Source organism: Apodemus sylvaticus, chromosome 5 (genome assembly GCF_947179515.1).
Source record: "Apodemus sylvaticus chromosome 5, mApoSyl1.1, whole genome shotgun sequence".
Taxonomy (NCBI): domain Eukaryota; kingdom Metazoa; phylum Chordata; class Mammalia; order Rodentia; family Muridae; genus Apodemus; species Apodemus sylvaticus.
In genome coordinates this window covers 112,184,980-112,204,142 of record NC_067476.1, presented here as the reverse complement: position 1 = coordinate 112,204,142, position 19,163 = coordinate 112,184,980, and the positions used below count along the sequence as shown (strand labels likewise).

General features: G+C 42.8%; 1 protein-coding gene across 1 annotated transcript; it reads left to right on the top strand.

The window, feature by feature from the left end:
* Window positions 1–703: 703 nt before the first annotated feature.
* Il1b (interleukin 1 beta) lies at window positions 704–7,732 on the top strand. Its single transcript, XM_052183599.1, has 7 exons — window positions 704–1,193; window positions 1,770–1,831; window positions 2,359–2,407; window positions 3,971–4,178; window positions 4,731–4,898; window positions 6,206–6,336; window positions 7,098–7,732. The coding sequence occupies exons 2-7, from the start codon at window positions 1,785–1,787 to the stop codon at window positions 7,305–7,307; spliced, it is 813 nt and encodes a 270-aa protein (XP_052039559.1). The 5' UTR covers window positions 704–1,193; window positions 1,770–1,784; the 3' UTR covers window positions 7,308–7,732.
* The last annotated feature ends 11,431 nt before the right edge of the window (window positions 7,733–19,163 follow it).

Below are 19,163 nucleotides of genomic sequence, written 5' to 3'. Positions count from 1 at the left end.
ATACCATAGATGTGCCCAAAAGACTGCATGCACCATTCACATGACCTGGTTCACTCCATCCAAGCAAGAAGAGCTCCCCTGGGTAGGCGCTCTGGGCTCTGAGTTAACAGCCTAGTGAGGCTTGATATTGCCAAGAGATTTGCTCTCCCCAGATCTTATAGAAACAAGAATTTTCCAAAAAAAAAAATTTTTTTTAGAAAAGGAATATCTCTTCACTTTTTAAGATGAACTGTGATCATGAATATGCAGATGCCTCATTTGCCACCTTTCCATGGTGCAACTGAATTCAGGCTCATTCTGCTGACCACCTAGTTCATGATTTCAATATGAGACTGGCTATGGCATTATAAGCACCCTGGCAGGTCAGGAAGACAGAAGTGGGTGGATGGGGTGGGGGCATCCTCACAGAGGCAGGGGAAGGGGGATGGTCTGGGGGTTTCCGGAGGGGAGACCTGGAAAGGGGATAACATTTGAAATGTAAATAAAGAAAATATCCAATAAAAGAAAGAAAATAGGCACTGTGGCATTATCGGACTGCGTAAGCTTGCTTCCAGGATTTCCTGACCCTATGACAAGCCTACACAGATGCCTGCGTACTGCGCATGCCCTGACCCACACAAGGAAGCACCAGTGTCTCTCCAGAAGCCCCTGCTAACACAGTTGATGGAGGGCACAGTAGCACCATCCAGTTACCAAACTTCAACTGGGAAGCTCCCTCAGCTCAAGCACAGGGGGGCAAGAGAGGTGACACACTTCCGGGTGTGCATCTACGTGCTCTTCTCTATTCCGCACGTCCTGACTTAAATGTACAGCTAACCCAGGAAAACCCAATATTTTTAATATTGACACCATCTGCACAATTGTCCAGGGGGAAATAATGCCCGTTTCCCCCACGATGACACACTTGCAAATGTGTCACAGTCTACCGCCACCCCTTGTACTTCCAGGGATTAGACATTATTTCAGGGTAACGACAGCTTCTTCCTAAGAGCTTCCACCAATCTTCTCCCCCTTCCTCTACCTTCAGTTTGGTTGTGAAATCAGTTAACCCAAGGGAAATTTTCTCAGCTCTTCACTTCTGCTTTTTAAGACTATAAAACAAGAGAGGGAAAATAGTGGATAACAAACCCTGCGGTGGCTCGAGGCATAACAGGCTGATCTGGGATCCTCTCCGGCCAGGCTTCCTTGTGCAAGTAAGACTTACCTCTCAGAAAAAGGCTCTCTCTCTCTCTCTCTCTCTCTCTCTCTCTCTCTCTCTCTCTCTCTCTCTCTCTCTCTCTCCCCACTGATGGGCTTTGGGCTTTTTATTTATAAAAAGTAGCTGTAAGTCCATAGCTTATGAAATACTCTGGAAATGAATACTGTTTGTATAGCAGCTGACATCTAAACAATAACTACTCTCTCCTAGAAAAGATTTTCTGTTTGGGGTTTAGCTCAGCTGTTGTTTTCTTCTAAAGCAGCTTCCTAATGCTGTTCCCCATGTTGTAGTGACCCCCAAAACCCTAAAATTATTTTCACTGCTACTTCATAACTGTAATTTTGCTACTGTTATGAATTGTAATGTAAATATCTGTGTGATCCAATGGTCTTAGGCAACCCCTGTGAAAGGATCGCTTGACTCCAAAAGGACCACTGTTCTAGACCCATTCGTTCATTCCTCAGGGATCAGTTTAGCATGCCTGCTCTGAACTAGAGCTGAGAGAAAGACAAATGAAGGCAGCCCCTCAGGGAGCTAACCTGGATGCCCACCCACTTCTCTTTTCACACAGGTGTCTGAAGCAGCTATGGCAACAGTTCCTGAACTCACCTGTGAAATGACACCTTTTGACAGGTCAGTGGAAACAGGAGAGCGGGCATGTGTCCAGCGCTCTGCTTTCAGGAAAGGAGGGCTGTCTACTTTCAGAGGCCAGAGTGCCCCCAACTCATCTCCTTTAGTGGCTATCAGTGTTCAAGCAACCTGACTTAAAGGTGGATTTCTCCACTTGCAAGCCCTGCCTGGGGACTTAGGTGTTGTCACTACAGGGACACCTGCAGATGCAAAGGAAAGAAAAACTTCCACATGGACAGCATAGGGGACCCTCTTTGCAAAGTCTGGCTTGGAAGCAAGGCTCAGACTTCAGCTAACTCTGCTGGTCTAGAATTTAGGCATCAGAAGTCAACAGAGAGCGCTCAGAGTACCCACTTAGACCTGGCCCAGAATCTGCTTCTAGACTGTTACTTATGTAACACTGTAGAACTTGGCAGAAGTCTTCGGGAAGCTTTGAGTGTCATAGCATGCATGGCTTTTTTAACAGTGAAATTCTGTCTGATCAGTATTGATAAGGAGCTATCATTTGACCATGACTGTTTTCATTACAGTGATGAGAATGACCTGTTCTTTGAGGTTGATGGACCCCAAAAGATGAAGGTGAGACTCTTGAGCTTGACTCCCACCGTGTGGAGAGACTGTGGCAAAAAGGGAGTGGGGAGGGGGGGATACGGGACTGCCTTGCTCCCAGGCTATTTTGTGATGGGATTATTTTGCCTCTTTCAGTGCCACAGACAAGGCAACCCATACACTGACCCAGCTCCCACACAGCTTCCATTTATCATAGTCACACAAAAAGGCTTGCTGAGGGAGATCATGGTGTTTTATGCCAGGAAGACAGTCAAGTCTTCTATATACATTTAGTCCTCAATCAGATGGATGGAGCTTAATCTGATCACTTAAATCAAACTCTGGATCCGGAGAGGATGATCTTCAGAATTAGCTTATCTTCCGTCTCCGCCAAAGAATAGTTTCCTATGTTCCTGGGGAGGAGATTAAGATAATTAGAAATAAGTGATATAAACAAAATGTTATTTGGATTTAAAAAAAATTGTAGCCTTAGACAAGACCTTTCATTGCTGTGTGATCTCAGACGAGTCCACACTGTGTCCTTTGGGCTCTCATCTCAGAACCACAGGGCCTGAGACAGAAGATCTCTGAAATGTTGGCATTCTGCAACAACCTTCCACTCTGAAATGTTTTCAGTGCTGGCCAAGTCCATCCTAGCATTAGGGCATTTTCCAGACTTGTTCTTATGAAGAGCCATGTTGCATCCCAGCCTGTCCCTTCCTATGATGTCTGAGAACACTCTAATGTCACCTGACATCAATCCAGCCACATCATTGCCCTGCTCAGAAGGTAGCTGCTTCTCTAAGACCTTTTCCCAAGTCAACAACAGTCTCCCCCAGCTTCAAAATCTAGTCCTCAGCTTAAATGAATATGTTTTAAGACCACTAGAACTGGTTAGGTCAGCCTTGGGTGAAGCCTCTCACCTTCTCAGCCAGGTTCTGGTCCCCACTGCCTGCTCCAGAACCTGGCTTTCGCTGAGAGCCTCTACTCTGGACAGAAACTTCTCTCCTGGTCAACCTTTCCTTTACACAATTGAAATTATCTATCACTGTCCTTCAAGCTTTGAAACTATTATCATGCTTCAAGGCAACTTTGGTTAAGCCTTAATGGGATGTTTCTCCAAAGAACAGGAAAGTGGTAACATATTTTACAAACAAAATCTGTGCTTATAGTGTCTGCCAAACACCTATGAGGAAAGAGTGTATGAAAAGCCATTGAGAGCCTGATGGGTGATCTCATCAGGCTATCTTGAACAGAAGATAACATGAACATACTGTCATGAGAAATTAAATGCATGATGTTTGAGCAGCAAGGACACCAGAAGATGAAAGGTTTAAGTAGGTCTAATTAGACAGTGAGGCAAGGTCTGTATCAAAAAGATAAAGTAGAAATGAGGTTTACTATAGAGAATGCCAGGAAGCCTGTGTCTGGTTGCCATGTAACCCTGGGTAAACCAATTAAATTTTCTGGGCTCCAGAGACACAGGGTTTGTGGTTAAGAACTTATCTCCAGGGCCCTTGGTGTTCTCTGGGGTTAATATAGGAGTTCCCTGGTCTGATGACTTGATGTGCTCACTGCCTGGTTTCTCCACAGGGATGCATCCAAGCCCTTAACCTGGGCTATCCAGATGAGAGCATTCAGCTTCAAATCTCGCAGGAACATATCAACAAGAGCTTCAGGCAGGTGGTGTCACTCATTGTGGCTGTGGAGAAGCTGTGGCAGTTACCTGTGTCTTGCCAAGGCCCATGGACCTTCCAGGATGAGGACCCGAGAACCTTCTTTTCCTTCATCTTTGAAGAAGGTACTTAATGAGGGCTGAGAGCAGACAGTAGACCTTCGCCCTGGCCCTTCTCAGTCCACCTCTTAGTAGTCAATTTCCCTCCCCAAGTGCAAGACCCTTAGAACTAGACATTCCAACCATTAGAAGAAAGCAAGGAAGCCTCCAAACAAATCAGTTCTATCTTGAGCTGATTAACTTAAAAGAAGGCTTTAATGATGCTCACAATCGCAATCCAATCATTGATTTGCGAGTACTTTGGCTTACACTAGAGCTGGCAAATCTCACAATCTCCCTGTTGAGCTGGTCTTATTACTGCCATCATTTCATGCAAGTACCACTATTGCTAGTCCACAGTGAACTGTCATAACACCAAAGCTTGTCTCATGATGCCAAAGCCAATGTTCTTGCTCAGCCCACTCCCAATTTCTTTACACCCCAACTAAAATTAGAATAGAATCTTGACTGTGCATGCTTAGATGTTGCTCAGTAAACCAAATTCTGCTGCTTCATTTCACAGTGCTTGCATTTCTAATTGTCTGCCTAAACAACATCAGTTCTTCCTTCAACTTTCAGAACCCATCCTCTGGGACTCATGGGACGACGAGGACGTGTTACTCCACGACGCTCCCATTAGACAGCTGCACTGCAGGCTCCGAGACGAACAACAAAAAAGCCTTGTGCTGTGTGAACCATGTGAGCTGAAAGCTCTCCACCTCAATGGACAGAATATAAACCAACAAGGTAAGTAGAAACATCTTTCCCTTTTTGGCCTCCTGGCAGCCCACTAGGTCTCTGTGTTTTAAGATGGAACAGTATGGTCAATATACAGAAAGAAAAAAAGAAAAGAAAGGAAGAAAGAAAGAAAGAAAGAAAGAAAGAAAGAAAGAAAGAAAGAAAGAAAGAAAGAAAGAAAGGAAGGAAGGAAGGAAGGAAGGAAGGAAGGAAGGAAGGAAGGAAGGAAGGAAGGAAGAAAGGAAGAAAGGAAGAAAGGAAGAAAGGAAGAAAGGAAGAAAGAAAGAAAGGAAGAAAATAGTAAGGAATGAAGGGGAAGGAAAGGAAAGAAAAAAGAAATAAAAAGAAAAGAAAAGGGCTCATTCTTCCAGGCCTGTTATATAGGGATAACACATTAGTGTGAAGTCATTTGATGGACGTGCAATAACTGCCTGTGGGTACGTTTTTGCCTCATTTGAGGCTGAACTGCGGATGGTCGAGAACTGATATGACCGTTTCTGGCCCCAGTCCTGTCCCTTGTGCTGATATCCTTCCCACCAACACCACATGGTTCCCTGGAGGGAGGTTTACTGACCATCAGGAACATACAACTCTCTTCCCTAATAACAAGCGTTCCAAGTGCAGCCAGGGCTCCTTTAGATGATCGGATGGGCCTGGTACCATGCCACCATAGCTGAGGGGACAAGAGCTAACAGCAGCAGTTGGGGGTCTCCTTTTAGCTTCTGATCTTAGAAGTTTTGGGGGGAGCTGTCTGCTCTGGTCCAGGTGAAGAGCATCTTATTTCTGGATAACCTTTATAAAGAAGAATTCTTGTTTCTGGATGAAGTCATAAAAGCGGCAGGGGCTTCCAAATGAGGTGCTGTGCCTAAGATCCAAATGGGGGTCTCTTTTTTGAAGCCACACTCCCCAGCTAAGACAGATCTACCCCACTACTATTCTATTTTCCTCAAAACGTGCTGGCTCCTGAGTCCTTTCAGGAGCACAGCTCTGTTTTCATAGTGACCAAACTGTACTTCTCATGTAGACAAGCACACAACCTGCCAGTCACATGACAGCTTTATTCCTTAGAGCTTAACAACTAGACACCTTTTATTCTTCATTGATGCTCCTAAGAGGCCCTGAGGGAATCCTGGACCAGCCCACTGACCTTGCTACTGTCTATGACTCTGTCTAGCACCGCCAGCCCATACCTTGTGTCTGAGGAAGCGCATTCTGGGTTCCCACGGAGGACTGCATGGGTTTTGCCTGTCGTGTCTAATGCTTGATCCCACCCTGTACTGCTGTACCCTTGACCCAGACTCCTCTCTTTTCTCCAGTGGTATTCTCCATGAGCTTTGTACACGGAGAAACAAGCAATGACAAAATACCTGTGGTCTTGGGCCTCAGAGGAAAGAATCTATACCTGTCTTGTGTAATGAAAGACGGCACACCCACCCTGCAGCTGGAGGTGAGTCCATCTCTATAGAGAAGCCACCCCCCCATTGCTCACCTGAGACTTTTTGCCTTTATTTACTTCCCAGACATCCACCTGCCCAACCCGACAGAAAACATGAACATCAGAGGTCTTCTTGACAATTTACTTAAATATAGAATAAAATTAGCATAACTTTTAAGTGCATATAAACCTCACTGCCACCAAGGGAAATCAATCTTTTTTTGATGGATTTCCTCAATCACAGACCTCACAGTGTCAAGGATGGAAGGGTTGTATGTGGTGACAGTTTTTCCCATTTGACACAGGACACTTGGAGAACGCAGTGAAAGGGTTCACCATCGATCCTCAGACCTCTCCTGGCACTTGCAGCTTTCCTAACTAAAGTTCCATTCACGAGCTGGTGCCACTCTATCCAGGGCTTTAGGGGGAAATGTGACAAAATACATGGAAAGTAGGTAGTCCTGGAAGCTTTGATATAATTCTCACCCATATGGTGAATCCTCCCTTAGGAGATTCAGAAAAAAAACCAAAGGGTTCCTTCAGTGATAATAGAAAGCTGGGGTTCAACAGTAAAGAATGTGGCCTCAAGACCCACAACCTCTTTTTCAATCTCTTTTGCAGTAGCCCTGAGAGCATGTCTACTGTGGTAGCTTTATCCTTTCTGTCTCACACACACACACACACACACACACACACACACACAGGGACACAGACATGGACACATGAACACAGACACAGACATGAACACATTTCTTCTTCCTATTTTTCTGCAGAGCGTGGATCCCAAACAACACCCAAAGAAGAAGATGGAAAAGCGGTTTGTCTTCAACAAGATAGAAGTCAAGACCAAAATGGAGTTTGAGTCTGCGCAGTTCCCCAACTGGTACATCAGTACCTCTCAGGCAGAGCACAAGCCTGTCTTCCTGGGAAACAACAGTGGTCAGGACATAATTGACTTCACCATGGAACCTGTGTCTTCCTAAAGTATGGGCGGAACTGTTTCTACTGCCTTCCCCAGGACATGGTAAGGAGCTCCCTTGTCGTGAATGAGCAGACAGCTCAGTCCTCTGCCAAGCCAGCTCACTCACCATGAGAAACTGTGGCACATTCTGTTCTAAGAAAGCCTGTGGTTTCTTCCTTGCCTCTGATGGGTGACTACCTATTTATTTATGTATTTATTGATTGGTTGATCTATTTAAGTTGATTCAAGGGGGATGTGAGGCAGCATTGTTTACAAAAGAATCTAGTGGTCAGTGTGTATGGAATAAATTGAATTTGGACCAGTGCATAGCCTGCACTGAGCCCTTTCATTGAAGCTGAGAATAAATAGGTTTCTATTATGTGGATGAGAATTTTATGAAAGAAGCACTAGCACATTGTTTTGATTACTATGAAATAAATTTCACTAAAAAAAAATGTTCTGCCTGGTTATTGACTTCTCTTAGATTTTGCACAGGAAGGAAAAGAGAAATTGGGTCATGAGGATCCTCACTGGAGGTCAAGAAGCCCATTCCTCGCAGCTGAGGGCAACAACGTACCCTAGACATGTCCTTGTGTCTAGGTCTAAACCTCACTCGCCCTCTCAACATCTTTCTCCTTTCTTTCTTTCTCTCTTTCCTTCTTTCTTTCTTTCTCTTTCTTTCTTTCTTTCTTTCTTTCTTTCTTTCTTTCCTTCCTTCCTTCCTCCCTCCCTCCCTCCCTCCTTTCTTTCCTTCCTTCCTTCCTTTCTCAAGGATATTTGAGGGCTGGGGAGATGGCATAACCAGTGAAGTGCTTTATCATATAAGCAGGAGGACCTGAATAAGATCCCCAACATTCATATAAAAACCCTGGCATGGTGGTACACGCCTGTAATTTCAACACTGGAGATGTGGGAGCAGGAAGATCCCGGGGCTTGACAGTCAGCTAGTCTACTAGGTATCCACATCCAGCAAGGGACCCTGTCTCAAAAATTAAGGTGGAAAATAATTGAGGAAGACAACCGATTTTGATCTCTGGTCTCCACCCCTAGACATACACACACACACACACACACACACACACAAAGGGATTTTCATTACACATGATTCATAAAAAAAAAAAAATAAGATCAGCTGAAACTTTAAAGGGAGTAACTTTTGGTCCTAAGTCATTTAGTTCACAGACACCTATTTAACCAGTGCTTGAGCTCCTAGTAGAGAGATGAATATGCTGAGAGTTAAGAATAAGCTTGGATAGGAGATAGATAGAAAATGGAAGGATGAATAGATATAGTAATTAAGAAAACATGACCAAATGGAGACAAGATAAAGTATAAAAGAAGTAGCTAGGAAAGACCTACAGTGTCTGGCAGGAGAGATGACAAACCAGGGAGGGTGACATTTGAGCCAGATCTAAAGGAACAATGGCAAGTTAGAAAAACGGGGTGGTGGGGGGGAAACATCAGGTCTAGGGACCAGAGGAACAAAGGCATGGGGATATGAGAGTGAGCGATGCACAAATAAAATCAAGAATAACCAGAAGCTAAGTCAAAACACAAAACAAATTACAGAAAAGAAAACTGTACTCCATCCCATATAAAGGGATAATTCTCTGAGCATACAAAGAGCTCCTTCAAAATATTAGTGGAAGTACATAATAAGCACCCAACAAAACAGCAAACTTAAGGGTTATTAGCAGGGCAGGCCGATGATAAAGGGGAATGCATCAGATCCTGGGCAGAGCAAGGGTTACTCAGCGTTACTCATAAGAAGAAAGTCAACTCAAAAGGACTTTGAGATATTGATGTGTTCTTGTGTGATGGGCAAAAAAAAAATCTAAGGTTTAACATGCCCTCTTAAAGTTGGCAAAACTGTAGGGAAACCCCATTGTTAAACATTATACATGGAAGTATGACCTCTACGGAAGAAAATGTGATGACAACTTTATCCCAGCCATCTTACATCTGAGGCTTTTGCCTGTGTGTGTGTGTGTGTGTGTGTGTGTGTGTGTGCATGTCTGTCTGTGTGTGTCTGTGTGTGTCTGTGTGTGTCTGTGTGTCTGTGTCTGTATGTCTGTGTTCCTGTGTCTGTGTGTGTATGTCTGTATGTGTCTGTCTGTGTGTGTCTGTGTCTGTGTGTGTCTGTATCTGTGTGTGTCTATGTGTGTGTCTATGTGTGTGTGTCTGTGGGTCTCTTTGTGTGTGTATCTGTGTGTGTGTCTGTGTCTGTGTGTGTCTGTGTCTGTGTGTGTCTGTGTCTGTGTGTCTGTGTGTGTCTGTGTGTATGTCTGTGTGTTTGTGGGTGAACTATATGAAGCATAGAGAATCAGAATTGTTCATTTTACATGGATCACTTGCAAACATTAGAACTATGCAGTACCAACAAAAGACTGGTTAAAGATTCTGAGATAAAACTGAAGAATGAGAAAAGACCTGGCTCTCTGCATCGATATGGAACTCTCTCCAAAACATTCAGGAAGAAGCAAGACTCAAAATACAAACTCACATAACAGAGGGCAGAGAAATGGGCAAAGCCACCTAATGCACTCCTATTTGATCTGAAGTTTCTAGAGGACACATAGGAAGAGCCAGGAAATAAAACGTGAACACGCGTAGGAATAAAGCCCCCCTCCCGTGTATTTCTATATAGTTTGATCTTTTTTAATCATGTAAATGTATCACCTCAGACATAAAATAGCAATAACTAAAGCTCCCCACCCTCCCCCCACCCCCACCCTAAACAAAAGAACTTAATGACCAATCACAGAAAAGCAAAGGCAGAACGTCAGTGCTTCTGAGCTCGCTTCCAACACCTGCTTTCTTCCCCCCCCCCCCCCCAAGCCGAGGCAGAGAGAGGACGGCAGCTCTCACCTCTCCTGGTTCTGGACACCAGTGCAGAGCCTGGGACCGCTGTTCAGAGAGGCACCCAAATGGTACCTGTTCATAACAGAGGGCTGCTGTGAGTGATCCAGAAGTGGTTCCATAGCCTGGGGACACCCCACCCCAATTCCTCTGTTCAGTGACACAATCCTGCCCCTTCAGGTCTAGCCATGACCTGTAATGGCATCTTTCCTTGTGAGATAGCCAGACTCTAAATGCACATAGGTGTGCATGGCTATTTAGAGACAAAATTAGCCGTGTCTAGCTTTTGTTAAATGCCCGATGATTCAGAATTCCACTCACTATTTACTGTTCCCCCAAAGAAACAAGTTTAAGAACACTCATAGATGCACTGTCTGTGGATGCTTAACAAAAGCGGCTGGAAGCAAGATCTAGACAAATCATACAAGGACAGAGCAAGGGCATTTACACACAAGGAAAGGCCCAGCACATGGGCAGCATCTGCCCACGCGCTTCTAAGGCAGAGCTGGAGGGGCACTGAGCCAGCTGAAAATGTCAGTTATGGGGGAGGGGGGTTGAGACAGAGCAAGGAGATGTTTCAGGAGGAAACCTTAATTTTGTTATTTGACTCTGCCAGGGAGAATATAGTTTGTGTAACACACACTTGTTTAATCCTCTGCATTAAGATGTGCAAATGCCTTCCATTCCAATTCTTGGATCTGAGTCAATGACTAAACTGATCCTCCAAAAGATAATTCAATTCCTGATGGGGAGCCAAGTTCTCTATCTCTGTACTAGGTGTCCTTGGCCTGGAAGAAAGAACAGACTTCCTGTTACCTCAAGTGGGGTAGATAATTTGAGAAGGGCGAGAGTCAGAATGTCCCTTGAACTCTACTCAGTACACAAAATGTGGGCCAGTAGAAAGTCAAATTGTGACTTTGGCAGGTGACGTATCACCATAGTTTCTTCCAGCTTCCAAGGACAGCCCAGGTGCTGGAAAGTGAGGACCAGGTGCTTCTAACGTTGACCTGATGTCTGAGATCCTCTAACAAACAATCTCTAGGCATGGGCAGTGGGTGACTCTGGAGGACAGGACTGCAGTAAGCAAGGACCTGGCTAGGAAGAAAAAGAGTCCAGTGTTATCTGGGGGCATAGCTGGTCTGAGAGACAGGGGAGAGAGTGGTTGCTAATGCCTAAGCTAGAGGTAGAGGGGAAGTCATCGTGTCTTCTACAGACCTCTCCTCACTTTTTTCCAGCCAGAGCTTTGGGATTGGCCTAACTAGAACATCAGAGAATGAAGAAATGATAGGCACATACAGAAAAGCTGGGGTCGAGTGGGTCATGTATCTCTATGAAGACACACCAGGCTGTCCTGAAACTCAGTTTATTATATACAGGCTAACTTTTGTAACATGTCTCTGTAGGGAAGCACCCTCATGATGCTCTCATTTGGGAGGGGGAAGCTCAAGTGGGGTCTTCTGGAGATTGACACTTTCTGTATACTGTCAGCATCCTTACTCAGTCTAGGGAAAGCCTTGGCATTCCCACAGGACTGAAGCACTGGGGTCTTTGACCTGGTTATGATCATGCCAACATGATCCCTCAGGAATCCATCCATTCCACCTCACTGTTCCTTGCTCTTTACCAGCCCACCACACACATGCCCCAGCACAACCTTGCTGAGCTACCAATAGACATGTGGCTCTGTAGCCTGTTGGCTAAGAGTGAGGGTGAGCGTGAGCTGGGTTGGAGTCTGGAGTAATGATATCCATGGTTGTATAACACAGCTTCCTTCTGGTTCTTCAGACTTCTCTCACCCATGTCCTGGTTCCCAAATTGGCAGCCAGGAAGCAAACCAAGCAATAAGATTTTTCTCCCAAGGAAGTCTTAAAGCACCACTTTACTTATCTAGATAAGCATAACTATTCCATTACAGAATCTCGAAAAGTCAATTCCCTACCAGAAAGTAAGTCTCAAAACCACGAAACACAGAAGATGTATCGACTCCCTGGGAGTAGAGACAAGGAATGTCATGGGGGAGGTGAGGAGTGTCCTGGGGTCCCTGGCTGTACAGTGAGAATACTACATCTTCAGAGCTATCAAGGTAAGATCTATCTGAACAAGTGGGGTCTTCTGGAGACTGAGGTAAGATCTGTGAGCGTTGTGTAACCACTTCCTTTCAGGTTCCAAGCGTCCTCACAAGCTGCCCGCAGGAGCCACTACTTCTCTGTTTCTCCAGCCTCTCGCCTCTACCAACTACACAACAACAAGATCAGCCCTCCAAGAGGAATGAATGCAAAATCCTCATCCTCCTACTCAGTGGGATTCAGGGATTGGACCTTAGGAAGGGCTGAATCCCAGATACCTACTTAGCAGCCTAATGCTGCTGACCACTGTCACCTGACAGAGTGGTCACCTGACCACTCGGGACCATATAATTTGCCTATGACTGTTAAATTTGAATGGAACTTTAGAACAAAAGGGTGTGTAGAATCTAGATTTGTGAAAAAGCTTTTATACCCGCCATAGTCTGCCTTTAAAATAAAATATATATGGATCCTAAACATTACTAGATACATCAGGCCTGGAAACTGACAGGATATTCCCCAGCAGAAATCTAAGCAGCAAGTGAGGCTAAGCTTACATGTCTCTAGGCCTTTAAATTGATAACTTTGTCTCAAAGAAACACTGCTTTCTGGATACACTATTTGCAATCTGTCTTATCACATATTTCCAATATCCTTCCCAAGAGGCCATTCCTGGGCCTTGATCCTTGTAGACCATTGGCCTTTCACATTTTTATGAGACAGCCTCAAGGAATTTTTTAAAAACATGAACCCTTCTGTCTCATGCCACATGAAATTTTTAGATTAATATCAAGTTGTTTTAATCAACATCTTAAAGAGTGAGCTGCATTTTTTTTCTAGAATATTTTAAACACAATTGGTTCTCAATAGCTCCATGTTTTGCATTTTTAAAAAATCAATCATTCACAGGTTGTGGTGGTTTGAATGCTAAATGTTCCCCATAGTCTGGGACATTTAAATACTTGGTTCCCAGTTACTGGAACTGTTTGGGTAGTTCCGGAAGGTGTGGTCTGAAGGGACTCTGGCCAGCTTGAGCGTGGCATCCGTGCCTCTGGCAGGCCTTGCCCTTCTCCCTCCTTCCCTCTGCCTTGCTAAAAACTGTCACATTGCATTCCTAAAGTTAGCCTCCAAGGTCCAGTCCCTTATTTGGCTACTTTCTCCTCCTGAGTAAGTCCAGCTATCAGAGTATTGAAGTCAAGCAATCAAGAACTCCCTTGTGACTATCCTTAACTAACCTGTCCAATCAAAATTAGTCAACTCATCCTAACACAGAAGGGTAGGGGTGAGGGGGGAGTGCCCTTTTACCATAATGAACTGCTATTTGCTTATGGGCTACAGGTATCTCCTCTCTATCCAGAGGCAATCCTTTGTCTCCTCTGGGGCAAATATCCCTTTCCCCCCACCTCCCTTGTTTCCTTTCCCCTTCTCCCTTGTCCCCTATCTCCTCTTTTTGTCCCTTATTCCCTGCCCTCCATCCCTGTGGGGCAAATAAATCTCCTGTGTGCTGAGAACTTGGGTCTAAGGGTGAACCAATACCAGTCCCTCAATGGTCTTTCAGGAGGAGGTGTGTCACTAGGGGCAGGCTTTGAGACTTGAACTGGCTCTCTATTTTATGCTTGCAGTTCAAGATATGAGCCCTCAGCTTCCTGCTCCAGCTGCCATCTTCCTCCTGCCATGCCATCCCGCTGGGATGGTGATGGAGTCGTAACCCTCTTAAACTGAAACCCCATAAGCTCTGTCTTCTATAAGTTGCCTCAGTGTTTTATCATGGCAATAGAAAGGTAACTGGTACATACGTGAAAAGTAGTGTTTTATTTGATCTGTACTAAAAATATACAGACTAATGATAAACCAACTTGCCTCCATCTTAGACTGGAAAGTAGACTGTAAGTAAAGACAAGCTCAGTTCATTCCTGTTGATGATTAAATCTGCTTCTCAAAGATTGAGCTATGCCCCACCGATAACCTTAACTACAAATGATTCTGTACTACCTGTTCCAGGAAACAGCAACCATGCCTTTGTTTCAAAAGGTTGTTATGACTACCTGTTGCCATGACCACCTTGTTATGACCACCTTGTCATAGTCACCTTGTCATGATCGTCACCTTATTATGATCACCTTGTCATGACCACCTTGCAGCCACGTCTTTGTTTCAGGAGGTTCTGACCAACTTGTTATGCTTACGTTCTTCTTCTGTAAGCCCCACCTATTTGCCTGCCAAGTCCCCCCTTTGGGAGCCTCCACTCCTGAACCATAAAAACCCTTATCTCACCCGTGACCAATGCTCATTTTTGAGGGAGAGGCAGCCCATGTACACAAATAAAAAAAAAAAGCTTACTTTAATTAATTCGGTCATGATTTGGGTTGGTGGTCTTTCTCCTCCAATCTGTGGGATTAACAATTAACTTTTCTTATCCACAGAATACTGTAATAAAGTATCTATATAAAATTTATATTGTATTACATATTAAAACTAAAAAATGCCGGGCAGTGGTGGCGCACACCTATAATCACAGCACTCTGGGAGGCAGAGGCAGGTGGATTTCTGAGTTCGAGGCCAGCCTGGTCTACAGAGTGAGTTCCAGGACAGCCAGGGCTATACAGAGAAACACTGTCTCGAACAAAACCAAATCAAAAAAAAAAACCCTAAAAAGTACTAAAGATTATTTCTTCCTATTGCCATACATAAAAAAAAATTATACAAGGAAATTATTCACAACCAAAAAAAATGCATGTACTTTTGTCTTTGAACTAATATTTCTATTCATTACTTTCCTTTATGAAGTTTATTATTGCTATATTATATACCATATTAAAGGCATTAAACTGATTATATTCTTCTTTGTGACAACAAAATAATAATTTTATATCCATTTATATTTTTAATGTAATCATAGAAATTTATTTTACTTTACATATTTCTATATTGTGACTATATATAAATTATATATAAATTATTTTAATATATTGCCTATATTCTTTTTTATATTCTTATGTAAGTTTAAAATTCTATTTTTAAAGTTCTCAAGATTGAAGTATTCATTTTTATTCTGTAAAGTCACCTTAGTGCCTTTATTATACTAGTTGAAGTTTTAAAAGTCCTTGATTCTAATTTTCTGATCTTTACAATAATTTTGTAAGATAACCCAGGCAGACATGGCCTTTTCCATTTACTCAGTTAAATAAACTATGACAAGTAGGTTTACTAGCTTGCTAGAAAAAGCAGCATTCGTTGTTAAATTTGTAGTTCACTTTATTTTCTTTAATTCCAACCAGCTTTCTTTTTTCCTATTTATTCTTCTCTCACGCAATACATCCCAATGGAAGTCCCTCCCCCCACTCTTCTCCACCCCTCCCTTTACCTTCCCTCTCTCCCAGATCCACTGCTTTTGTTTCCCTTCAGAAAAGAGCAGGCCTCTCAGGGATATCAACTAAACATGGTATAACAGGTTACGATAAAAGCAAGCACAGATCCTTGTATCAAGACTGTATGAGGTACAAGAAGAAAGGAGGAGTGGCCCCTGGTTCTGGAAAGACTCAGTGAAACAGTATTCGGCAAAACCAGAATGGGGAAGTGGGAAGGGGTGGGTGGGAGGACAGGGGAAGAGAAGGGGGCTTACGGGACTTTCGGGGAGTGGGGGGGCTAGAAAAGGGGAAATCATTTGAAATGTAAATAAATTATATCGAATAAAAAAATTAAAAAAAAAAAGAGAAGAAAAAAAAAAGACTGTATGAGGCAACATAGTAGGAGGAAAAGGAGTCCCAAGAGCAGGCAAAAGAGTCAGAGACAACCCTGTTCCCACTGTTAGGAGTCCCACAAGAACCTATCTACACTACACAGCGTAACCTAGCTACACAGCATAACCTAGCTACACAGCATGACCTAGCTACACAACCTAACCTAGCTACACAGCCTAACCTAGCTACACAGCCTAACCTAGCTACACAGCCTAACCTAGCTACACAGCATGACCTAGCTACACAGTCTAACCTAGCTATACAGCCTAACCTAGCTACACAGCCTAACCTAGCTATACAGCCTAACCTAGCTACACAGCCTAACCTAGCTACACAACCTAACATAGCTACACAACCTTACCTAGCTACACAACCTAACCTAGCTACACAACCTAACCTAGCTACACAGCCTGACGTACATGCAGAGGAGCTGGGAAGCACCCATGCAGGCTCCATGATTGAGGCTTCAGTCTCTGAGAGGCCTTACGAGCCCTAAGGTTGAGTCTGTAGACTGAGTTCTCCAGATGTCCTTCCACCCCTCTGGCTCTTACAGCCCTTCATCCCCCCCTCTTTTTTGGGGGTCCCCTGAGCTCCACCTCGTGTTTGGCTGTGGGCCTCTGCATCTGCTCCCTTCAGTTGCAGGCTGAAGCCTGTCTGATATCGATTTGGCTAGGCACTGATCTATGAGTTTAGCAGAATGAAGAATTGTTTATTGCCCTTTTTTTCTCTTTTTCTTGCCAGTCGCGTTTGGTTCAAACAGCCATTTTTTTTCTTTCTTTCCTTTTTTTTAAAAAAACCATTTTATTAAACAATTGAATAAAAGAATAGTAATTTACAAGTGTTCATTTTATTAGCAGTATATTTTAATAAGATAAAGGTTTTAAAGTTTTGTTTAATATAGATTGGAGAGGTGGCTCTGTGGATAAAAATAGGACACACAAGCCTGAGTTCAATCCCAGAGCACGTGTCAAATAAACAAACAAAGGACCTGAGTCCTGAGAAGCAGTCCTCTGACTGCTACTCACACACACACACACACACACACACACACAGTCACCGATTCACTCACACACCACACACAGTGCGCACTCACCGAATCACTCAAACATACACACATAAATTAGCCCTGCTTCTATGGAAGTTAGTCAGTTCCTCAAAAAGATGAAAATAAAAAGACCATATGGTCCATTTATTGACTTATTATTTCTTTTTTGAATTCTAACAGCACACCACAGAAATGCCAAAAAATCCAAATTTATTGCAGTACTATTCAAAATAGGTAAGTTATGGAATCAGCCTGAATGTCTGCAAAACAAACAGGCAAATAAAGAAAATGTGATATACAGTTTTATTGAACTATAAGAATGAGATTATGTCATTTGTTGGAAAATGGATCCACCTGGAGATCAACGTCTTGAGTGAAATAAGCCAACCTCAGAGAGACAAATATGACAGGTTTTCTCTCACTTTTGGATTCTAGATTTTTAAGTACATAAACAATTTATATATACATATATATATATATACACACATATGTTATATAATATATACTAATACATTATTTATTCCATATAACATGTATTACATTATATTACATGCTATAGATATACATCATATTACATATACTACACATATATTACATACCTTATATAATATATATAAAACACATTATCTAATACATGTTATATATATTGTGACATGTACATAACACGTATCACATATATGAGGTATATATAAATATTATGTAACATAATATGTTGCATATTTTATTATATTATGTTAATATAGTATATATAATTAATATAACATATGTATATTATATATTATAGTATTATATAAAATCTAATTATAATTTTATTTAATTATATGATAATCATGTAATATGGTTATATAATATATTATTAATCGAATAAATATTTAATTAAATATATAAAATAGTTTGTGCAATATATAATATATTATGTATATTATATATATTATTTATATATAATAAACAAGAAATATATAATATATTATAACATGTATATAACATATTGAATATATTATATAAGGAATGTGATATATGATACTATGTAGCATATTATATAGTATGTATTATATACTCACATGCACACACATACACAGAATGAGAAAGAGAGAGAGAGAGAGAGAGAGAGAGAGAGAGAGAGAGAGAGAGAGAGAGAGAATTCCTGAAAAGAAGACAGAAGCTGTGTCTGGCTGTGAAGTGTGATGGCAGAGCAGATGGGCAACTCAAAATCTCATAACTGTGGAGAAATTGTAGTTTTGTAGGTTCAGAGAGGATAATTGCCTTGGGCTAGCTTTAGCCTTCTGGAACAGTTATTCTGTAAAGCCCATTTTTGAAGAAACTCCATTTTGTGAGAGACCAGGGACTAAACTCTAATTCCAGGAAGAAAACCACGAAGTCCTCATGGCATCCTATGCATGAGGCATCCTACGAAGCAGGCATCCTATGGCAACCCCCCCCCCACCTTAGCAACCCAGTCAGGCTACAATAGCAGGGTCAAAATTTTGCCCCCATGTTTGGTTCCTGCAAATTCTCCAGAAATGCAGTTTTTTCAGGTAGTAACTTGCTGACCGAGGTGGCAATGCCCCAAGCTTGATGGAACGACAATAAATATCCTGCACCCTAGACTTGGGACTTGCACTTCCGACAAGCTGCAGTGGTGACAGTGAGAGTCCTTGCTCAGGAGCTTGTTAAAAAGACCCTTGTGTGTTTGCATCCGAATTGGCTCCTTGGTGGTCTTTGGGATCCCTGGACTTGGGTATAACAATTCTGTATCTGAGCTAACACTGCATGATAATAAATCAAAACCTCTGAAAAGCTATTAACTTAGCAGCATACTAGCTTCCATCAATCCAAGAGCTAAGAATGTCATCAGGTGGCATCATGGGCCTATAAAATAGATAAGCCCACCCTGCCGTGCCCACCTCTCTGCTGTACCCACTGTTAGGTCTGAAACCCGGGACAAATGACTGAGGTGCCTGTTTAACATCTCAAAGAGGATGCTGCCCACCAGGTTCTCCCTGCATCCCTATACTGGTTCCCTATCAGTCTATACTGATTACAGGGCCCTCCTGGCTGGCATACCCTGTCCCTCCGACCCTAAACTGTAGACCAGGGGTTTGGCTGCCCTTTCCCCCAAGGCTCTTCCCTATATAATGCAGCCATTTTTGGTTACCCACCCTTTTTTT

Coding starts and splice junctions, on each gene's coding strand:
- Il1b (XM_052183599.1), top strand. CDS start 1,785: ATGGCAACAGTTCCTGAACTCACCTGTGAAATGACACCTTTTGACAG. Junction 1,832..2,358: donor GAAATGACACCTTTTGACAG/GTCAGTGGAAAC, acceptor TTTTCATTACAG/TGATGAGAATGACCTGTTCT. Junction 4,179..4,730: donor TTCCTTCATCTTTGAAGAAG/GTACTTAATGAG, acceptor TTCAACTTTCAG/AACCCATCCTCTGGGACTCA.